Source organism: Salvelinus fontinalis, chromosome 33 (assembly GCF_029448725.1).
Source record: "Salvelinus fontinalis isolate EN_2023a chromosome 33, ASM2944872v1, whole genome shotgun sequence".
Classification (NCBI taxonomy): domain Eukaryota; kingdom Metazoa; phylum Chordata; class Actinopteri; order Salmoniformes; family Salmonidae; genus Salvelinus; species Salvelinus fontinalis.
Window position 1 is genome coordinate 4300349 of NC_074697.1, and position 10141 is coordinate 4310489.

The 10141-nt window shown below is 40.1% G+C and overlaps 1 protein-coding gene across 1 annotated transcript; it reads left to right on the top strand.

Moving 5' to 3' along the window:
- Positions 1-177: 177 nt before the first annotated feature.
- LOC129831677 (extracellular calcium-sensing receptor) lies at positions 178-4208 on the top strand. Its single transcript, XM_055895039.1, is given in 6 exon segments — positions 178-400; positions 508-793; positions 1027-1599; positions 1948-2070; positions 2332-2455; positions 2957-4208. Coding segments are annotated over 6 exon segments (2208 nt in total). The 5' UTR covers positions 178-185; the 3' UTR covers positions 3844-4208.
- The last annotated feature ends 5933 nt before the right edge of the window (positions 4209-10141 follow it).

Genomic DNA, 10141 nt, shown 5'->3' on the forward strand with positions numbered 1-10141 from the left:
GCGCACACACACACACACACACACACACACACACACACACACACACACACACACACACACACACACACACACACACACACACACAAACATGCCCAACACACACACATCCCAAACGCACACACATCCCCAACAGGAACAGAGGTGTATATAAAGCCCAGACATAGAACGGAACCCGCTGAAGGATCATGTGTGGACTAGAGAGGGTCATACTCGGCTCATTGCCATTGCTCTGCATCCACACAGCGTTTGCCTGTGAACTATTGGGCCGGTTTGACATGCCTAGTTTGTTCAAAGCAGGGGATGTCATGATAGGGGGCATTTTCCCTGTATTCAACAAACAAGAGGACAGCAGTGCCTCTTTTGTGAAGGAGCCTGATAAAGTGAAGTGTGCTGGGTAAGTGTGCCACCCGTCTATACCATGAGATAACAGTTGTGTGTATGTCTGTTCATTCTGATTATTAACTCTTTTTTTTACCCTTTTCTTCTCCTGAAAACCTGCTCTGGCAGATTTGACATGCGGGCCTTTCGCTGGACCCAAGTGATGATGTTTGCGATTGATGAAATAAACAAAGACAGTAGTCTACTACCCAACGTCTCCCTAGGCTACAGGATCCTTGACTCGTGTGCATCTCCCACCAATACTTTACGGGCTGCTCTGACGTTGGTTAGCAGTCCAGAGGAGATCGAGCCCACTGCCCCATGCCTACCTACTATATCTGCCCTTATAGCTGAATCAGGCTCCTCTCAGTCCCTGGCTGTGGCTGGAACACTGGGACCATTCAGAGTGCCAATGGTAAGAGCCACATGCTTCATTTGTGATGGGTGTCTAGCTAAATTGAAAAGATGTACGATACCGATTTACTTGGTATCCTGTAATGTTTGCATGTCTGGTGTGTGATGCGTTCTCATAATTGTAAAGCTTTTAAATCAAAAATAATACTTTGAGTAAAGATAGCAAGCTTTTCATTGACTTTCTTCTTCGTTCTATTATTTATTTATTTATTTATTTCTTCTGTCTTTTATCAGGTCAGTTACTTCTCTACATGTGCATGTCTGAGTGATAAAGGTAAATACCCCACATTCTTCCGCACCATCCCCAGCGACTACCATCAGGCTAAGGCTTTAGCAGCCCTGGTCAAGCACTTTGGCTGGACTTGGATTGGGGCGATACAGTCCGATAATGACTATGGCCGGAATGGGGTCCAAGCCTTCACTGAAGAGGTTAAAAAACTTGGGGTTTGCATTGCATTCGTTGGGACGGTGTTACGAACCTACCCAAGCAGTAAAATCCTTGATGTGGTGGACATGATCAAACAATCAACAGTCCGAGTCATCCTGTCATTTGTTCCTGAGGGTGACCTTTACCCACTGATGAGGGAGGTGGTGAGGCAGAACATAACGCACATTCAGTGGATCGCCAGTGAGGCTTGGATCACAGCAGCCCGGCCCTCCACCCCTGAAATATACAGCTCCTTCGGTGGTGCCATAGGATTTGTGGTGCGGAAGATGGCCATCCCAAAACTACGACACTTTCTCATGGGCATCAGTCCATACACAGATCGAAAGGCTGCCTTCGTGAGGGATTTCTGGGAGAAGATGGTGGGTTGTCGGCCTCTCTCAGCCGGTGAGCCCTCAGTCTCTGAGACGAGCAGTAAGACGTGTACTGGAGCGGAGACACTTGTGGACTCACAGGATCTGTTCTTCAACGTCACACAGCTGAGAGTGTCGTATAATGTGTATAAGGCAGTGTATGCTGTTGCACACGCCCTTCATCGCTTAATATTTTGCAAAAAAGAAATTGAAAGCACTATGAGACCGTGTGTAAATCTATCACAGATACAGCCTAATGAGGTGAGCTGAGGAGGGGGACAAAAAGCATTGGCTTTTTTCTTGTCCTACTACTATTCATGCAAAAACATTCATCTTTCTCCTTCTTCTAATCGATAGGTCAGTGATCAACTGAAGACTGTGCATTTCATAAATCAATTCGGTGAGGCTGTGTTCTTTGACGAAAATGGAGACCCCCCTGCCTCGTATGACGTCATCAACTGGCAGCTGAGGGCAGGGCAGGTGCAGCATGTGACCGTGGGCCAGTTTGGCTTGGCTGCTAACCAGGCCTACGAGCTCAGCATCCAGGAAGATAGCATAGTCTGGAGGACAGGGAAATCGGTAGCTATAGCAGCACACCTTTGACAGAATATTTAGGGTAGAAAGATGCATTACAATAATTTATATATTTATTTGCATGGAAAATTGCAAACATGTATACTAATACTACTACTAATAATATAATATAATACTACTACTATACATATTCACTTTCCTCATTAGATTCCTGAAGCAGTGTGCTCTCAAATCTGCCCTTTTGGAACCAGAAAAGCCCAAATCAAAGGAAAATCTGTCTGCTGTTTTGATTGCATCCCCTGTGCTGATGGGACAATAGCCAATGCAACGGGTAAGCCAACAGTCAACACACTGCAATATCAACAGGTAAGCCAACAGTCAACAGACTGCAATATCAACAGGTAGGTTTTCAGTCAACACACTGAAATATCAGCAGGTAGGTTTACAGTCAACACACTGCAATATCAACAGGTAGGTTTACAGTCAACACACTGAAATATCAACAGGTAGGTTTACAGTCAGAACACTGCAATATCAACAGGTAGGTTTACAGTCAACACACTGCAATATCAACAGGTAGGTTTACAGTCAACACACTGAAATATCAACAGGTAGGTTTACAGTCAACACACTGCAATATCAACAGGTAGGTTTACAGTCAACACACTGAAATATCAACAGGTAGGTTTACAGTCAACACACTGCAATATCAACAGGTAGGTTTATAGTCAACACACTGCAATATCAACAGGTATCCACAGTCAAAATGAAAACTAATTTGTGCTATTAATGAACTATAAGCTGGTGTTGTGTGTGAGTTATTCAGGAGCAGCGGACTGCAGCCCCTGTCCACAGGAGTACTGGTCCAACGACGGGAGGGACCAATGCATCCTGAAAACAGTAGAGTTCCTGTCTTACCACGAACCAATGGGGATCGCCCTTACTATGGTGTCCCTGCTCGGGGCCTGCCTGTCGTTTGCCACCATGCTGGTATTCATCCACTATAAGGACACACCAGTGGTCAAGGCCAGTAACTCTGAGTTGAGCTCTCTACTGCTGTTCTCTCTCTTCCTGTGCTTCCTCTGTCCCCTCACCTTCATCGGCAGGCCCACCGCCTGGACCTGTATGCTGCGCCACACCGCCTTCGGGGTGACCTTTGCCCTCTGCATCTCCTGCATGCTGGGCAAGACTATCGTGGTGGTAACAGCCTTCAGGGCTACGCTGCCCGGCAACAACGTGGCAGGGAAGTTTGGCCCCTCCCAGCAGAGGATCATCGTGTGCTCCTGCACCGTGGTTCAGATATTTATCTGTGTGCTGTGGCTAAACCTGAACCCGCCTTATAGGGACTTCAGATATAATCAAAGGAAGATAGTTCTAGAATGTAATACTGGTTCCGAGACTGCATTCTATGCAGTGTTGGGATATATAGGTATTCTTGCAGGGATATGCTTGGTTCTGGCTTTTCTTGCTCGGAAGCTGCCTGATAACTTCAATGAGGCCAAATTCATCACCTTCAGCATGCTCATATTCTGTGCAGTCTGGATCACCTTTATCCCAGCTTATGTCAGCTCTCCTGGGAAGTTCACTGTAGCTGTGGAGATCTTTGCTATTCTGTCTTCCTCCTTTGGATTATTGATTTGTATTTTTGCTCCAAAATGTTATATACTTTTTATAAAACCAGAGAAAAATACCAAGAAACATGTCATGGGGAGGAATTGAAACAAACACGTGTGATGTGCTCAGCTATGGCTATTAAAGTATTTATGACTTGATTATTAAATTAGCTTTGCTTTTGTGTAGCTAGCACTTTAAAACATTTCTTCTCAGATTGCTGAGTGCTAACAAATCACATTTGAAAAATATGTATTTTCTGTACAACACTACTTGTCAAATATTGTATAACTTATCCTTTTCATTCCCCCTGCTGCTGCTGAGCAAATCTAGGGAAAGCATTTTATAACATTCAGCATGAATGCCTACTAATCAGCATTTTATGTACTGCTTGTTTAATTGTAGTATATACTTGTTTTACCAAGATGTGTGCAGACAAGTCAAATGCTAATAAATAACTCATCATAAAATCTCATGAAGATTGTCTGGTTTTATTTCAGAATAACTACTTCCTAACCTTAGATAAATATTTAACATATGATACATGGTCAATATTGCTCATAACTCAGTGGTGAATGTATTATAACCTGTCTAGCCCCACATTCCACTGAAAAGGCAGAGTGCGAAATTCAAAAAATATTTTGTAGAAATATTAAACTTTCACACATTAACCTGTTGGGGATGGGGGCGCTGTTTAGACTATTTATGCTAATGTGGCTAATTTTTTAAACGGCTTCCCACAAAATCCTTGATCGTACAATATGCATATTATTATTATTATTGGATAGAAAACAGTCTATAGTTTCTATAGGAGTTGAAATTTTGTCTCTAAGTGGAACAGAGCCCATTCTACAGCAATTTCCCTGACATGGAGTCAGATTTGAGAAACGTTGGCCACTTTTCTGAAGTCATTTAAACGGGCACTGTCGTTGCTATGACTATACGGACACTTCTTACGTCTTCCCCTGGATGCCTTTACGTGATGACGATTCCAACGGGCTCGATTGCTCGTTCACAGGCCCTACAAATGAAAAAAACCTTTAGCTAGCAAGTCTTTTCTTGCTGCGTAACGCGCGTGGAAGACACCGACCCTCTCCTGTTCCAAGCGTTAGTTTAGCCTGTTATATTTCTCCGGTCATCTTTTCACTCGTTATAGGAGTTACAAACATCACAAAGTAGTTAATTTAAAGCGTTTTATAGCAATTTATATCCGTTTAGTGCGATTTTGGGACATTTATTTTTGCAACGATGTGAAAAGTTGGTCACGCTTTTCAGTTCATCCCGAACGTAGTTGACATTTCCACATGGCAAGAGGACAGCTTTCCACCAAAAGACGATTTCTCCCAAGAAAGGATCCTTTGCCCAAGATACTGATGGAAGAACAGCTCAAGGTAGGACATTTTTATTATGATAAATCGTGTTTCTGTCGAAACATTTTAGTGGCTTAGGACGCCATGTTTTTTGACGTAGCTTCGCTTGGCGCAAACTGTATTGAAAAGTAAGGATAAATTAAAAAATGTAATAACGCAATTGTATTAAGAATTAAATTGTCTATCAATCCCTGTCCACCCTATATTTTTTAGTCACGTTTATGAGTATTTATGTATAAGAGTAGATCACTGTCTAAGTGGCGCAAGGACGTTTTCTTTACCAGCTTGTCTACATTTCACATTGTCTAACCATGATTTTGGTGGCTAAATATAAACATTTTCGATCAAACTGTATATGCATGTTGTAATGTGATGTTACAGGAGTGTCATCGGAAGAATTCTGAGAAGGTTAGTGAAAAAATTAATATCTTTTGGCGATGTTGACTTTTATCGCTCACTTTGGCTAGAATCAATGCTGGGCTGCTAATTGCTATGTGCTAAGCTAATATAACGATTTATTGTGTTTTCGCTGTAAGACACTTAGAAAATCTGAAATATTGTCTGTATTCACAGGATCTGTGTCTTTCGATTCGTGTATGCTGTGTATTTTTACGAAATGTTTGATGATTAGTAGTTAGGTAAACACGTTGCTCATTGTAATTATTCTAGTCCATTTGTGATGGTGGGTGCAATTGTAAACTATGCCATCTACCTGAAATATGCACTTTTTTCTAACAAAACCTATCCCATACCATAAATATGTTATCAGACTGTCATCTAATGAGTTTTTTTGTTGGTTAGAGGCTATAAATATCTTAGTTTAGCCGAATTGGTGATGGCTACTGGTGTTGGTGGACAAATAAAAGATGGTGGAATATGCTAATGTGTTTTTAGGTAATAGATGTACATCTTTACATATTGTGTCTTCCCTGTAAAACATTTTAAAAATCGGAAATGTTGACTGGATTCATAAGATCTGTGTCTTTCATTAGCTGTATTGGACTTTAATGTGTGAAAGTTAAATATTTTAAAAAAATATTTTTTTTGAATTTCGCGGCACTGGTTTTTCAGTGGGGGGGGGGGGGGAGTGCCGCTAGCGGCACGCTGATCCTAGACAGGTTAACAAGTCCAATACAGCAAATGAAAGATAAACATCTTGTGAATCCAGCCAACATGTCCGATTTTTTTACAGCGAAAACACCACGTATATTTATGTTAGCTCACCACCAAATACAAAAAAGCACAGATATTGTCACGCCCTGGCCTTAGTATTCTTTGTTTTCTTTATTATTTTAGTTAGGTCAGGGTGTGACATGGGGAATGTTTGTGTTTTGTCGGTTTTGGGTGGTTATATGGTAAAGGTGGTGTTGGGTGTAGTGTATGGGTTTGTGTTGAGTGAATGTGTCTAGCTGTGTCTATGGTTGAGTGTAGGTTCAAGGAAAGTCTGTGGTTGCCTGAATTGGGTCTCAATTAGAGACAGCTGGTTATTGTTGTCTCTGATTGGGAGCCATATTTAAGGCAACCATAGGCTTTAGCTGTTTGTGGGGAATTGTCTATGTTGAAGTGTTTTGTGTCAGCACTTATGTTTGATAGCTTCACGGTCGTCTGTTTTGTTTGTTGTTTTGTTTTTTCCTTCTTTAAATAAAAAGAAGATGTACTTTCCACGCGCTGCGCCTTGGTCCTCTCTCAGTCCCTTTGACGATCGTGACAGACATTTCTTTCACAGCACAGGTAGCTTGCACAAAACCAACCAAACTATCCAAGAACCAACCAAACTAACCAAGAAACAACTTCATCAGATCACAGTCTTATAACATGTTATACAATAAATCTATGTTTTGTTTGAAAAATGTGCATATTTGAGGTATAAATCATAGTTTTACATTGCAGCTACCATCACAAATAGCACCGAAGCAGCCAGAGTAATTACAGAGACCAACGTGAAATATCTAAATACTCATCATAAAACATTTATGAAAAATACATGGTGTACAGCATATGAAAGACAAACATCTTGTGAATCCAGCCAATATTTCAGATTTTTTTTTAAGTGTTTTACAGCGAAAACACAATATAGCATTATATTAGCTTACCACAATAGCCAAAAACACAACCCATTTATCAGCAGCAAAAGTTAGCGATCGCACTAAAGCAGCAAAAGATATACAATTTTTCACTAACGTTGATAAGCTTCATCAGATGACAGTCCTATAACATCAGGTTATACAATACACTTAAGTTTGGTTCGAAAATTTGCATATTTAGAGCTGAAATCCGTGGTTATACATTGTGAATATGTAGCAACTTTTTTCCAGAATCTCCGGATATATTTTCTTGACTCACCTATTCTGACCAAATAACTCATAATAAACTTTACTAAAAAATGCATGTTGGACAGCAAATTAAAGATACACTAGCTCTTAATGCAATCGCCGTGTTAGAATTCTAAAAATAACTTTAGTACGACATACAGCTTACGTTTTAGCGAGACAGCGCCCAAAATCTGGGCGGAAAGTAATAGGAAACATTTTCGACAGAAATACGAAATAACATCATAAATGGGTCCTACTTTTGAGCTTCCATCAGAATCTTGTACAAGTGGTCCTTTGTCCAGAATAATCATTGTTTGGATTTAGAATGTCCTCTTCGTCTGTTGAATTAGCAACCAAAACTAGCGTTGTGGCGTGAAGCTGTCCATCGTCACCAAACGCAGAGAACGGAACATGCCAAAACTCCCGAAAAAATTTCAATAATCTGATAAAACTATATTGAAAAAACATACTTTACGATGATATTATCACATTTATCAAATAAAATCAACGCTGGAGATATTAGCCGTCTATAACGATAGCTTGTCAGAAGCAAATGCTGATGTCCTTTCCGCGTTTTCCTGAACAAAGGAAATTGGGGTCATGTCATTCCAAGACCTCTCTTTTGACCATAGATACAGCTAGACACTCCATTTCACCGCTCACTGCCTATTGACATCTAGTGGAAGGCGTATGAAGTGCATGTATAGTCATAAATTTCAAGCAAATTATTAGGGAGGCCCTGGAACAGAGCCTCGATTTCAGATTTGTCACTTTCTGACAGGAAGTTTGTTGCAAAATGAGTTCTGATTTACTCACAGATATAATTCAAACGGTTTTAGAAACTTGAGAGTGTTTTCTATCCAATAGTAATAATAATATGCATATTGTATGAGCAAGAATAGAGTACGAGGCCGTTTAAATTGGGCACGATTTTTCCCCAAAGTGAAAATAGCGCCCTCTATCCTCAACAGGATAAACTTTATTACTAATGAAATAAACTATATATACAAAAGTATGTAAACACCCCTTAGGTTAGTGAAATTTTTGTAATATATTTTGGTGGTTTATACGTTATCGCTATTTTTGGCTTGAATCAATGCTGTTGTGATGTTTGCTATTGTGGTAAGCTAATATAACGCTATATTGTGTTTTCGCTGTAAAACACTTAGAAAATCTGAAACATTGGCTGGATTCACAAGATCTGTGTCTTTCATTTGCTGTACGCTGTGTATTTTTACGAAATATTTTATGATGACTAATTAGGTAATACACGATGGTCTCTAGTTATTATAGTTGCTTTGGTGAGAGTTGTGATGGTGGCTGCAATGGTAAACTATGATTTATACCTGAAATATGCACATTTTTCTAACAAAACATATGCTATACAATAAATATGTTATCAGACTGTCATCTGAGGAAGTTGTTTCTTGGTTAGTGGCTATTTATATCATTATTTGGTCGAAATTGTGATAGCTACCTATGCAGGAAAAAAATGGTGGACAAAAAAAAGTTGTGTCTTTTGCTATCGTGGTTAGCTAATAGATTTACATACTGTGTCTTCCCTGTAAAACATTTTAAAAATCAGAAATGATGGCTGGATTCACAAGGTGTGTATCTTTCATCTGGTGTCTTGGACTTGTGATTTAATGATATTTAGATGCTACTATTTACTTGTGACGCTATGCTAAGCTATGCTAGTCAGCTTTTTTACTGATGGGGGTGCTCCCGGACCCGGTATTGGGAGGAAGTAGAAGTTAAACTGCCTCGTACTCAATTCTTGCTCGTACAATATGCATATTATTAATACTATTGGATAGAAAACACTCTCTAGTTTCTAAAACCGTTTGAATTATATCTGTGAGTAAAACAGAACTCGAGTTGGAGCAATTTTCCTATGAGGAAGTGAGAAATCTGAAATCTGCAGGCTGTTCTGAGTTCGGTTTATTAATTTGCATGTCTTCTATTGGTTGAGATGCACTGCATACGCCTTCCCCTGGATGTCAGCAAATATTGAGAATTGGAATGGAGTTGCTAGGCAGATCTGAGGCCTTATAAATGGGCTGGCAACGTGGGGTCCTCTCTTTCTTTCATTCGCCATGACGCAAGACAGACCTCAGGATGGCGTTCTAGAAAGCTCCCGTTATAGCCCTTAGATATATCCGGCTCTGATTTTATTCGAAATAGGTGTTAAAGGCATCATGATGTTGTTATTTTAAACCGAGTTATATCAGTTTATATCAGTATACTGCGATTTTCGGGTATTTATTTGTGCTGCGTTCTAGTGAGTTGGGCACGTCTGGGCCACATGGCTAATGTTTACTGCTAATTCCAAAGTTGAAGGCGACAATCTACAACCGAGCAACGATTCTTTTGGACAAAGGACAACTTGCCCAAGATTCTGATGGGAGCTCATCAAAAAGTAAGAACTATTTATGATGTTAATTCGTTGTTCTGTTGAAAAATGTAAAACTCATATTCCGCCAATAATTTCGGTGCGGTCTCGCTTTAACGCACGCTGTATGTTGTAGTAACATTAATTTTAAAAATCTAGCACAGCGAATGCATTAAGAACTAATGTATCTTTCATTTCCTGTCCAACCTATATTTTTTAGTCAAGTTTAAATTTAGTTACTGATTAGATTAGGTGCCTCTCCCAAGATTTCTCCTGACATATTATTGGCAGCTTGGCTACTATTCTCATTGTATAACAATGATTTGTGCCGC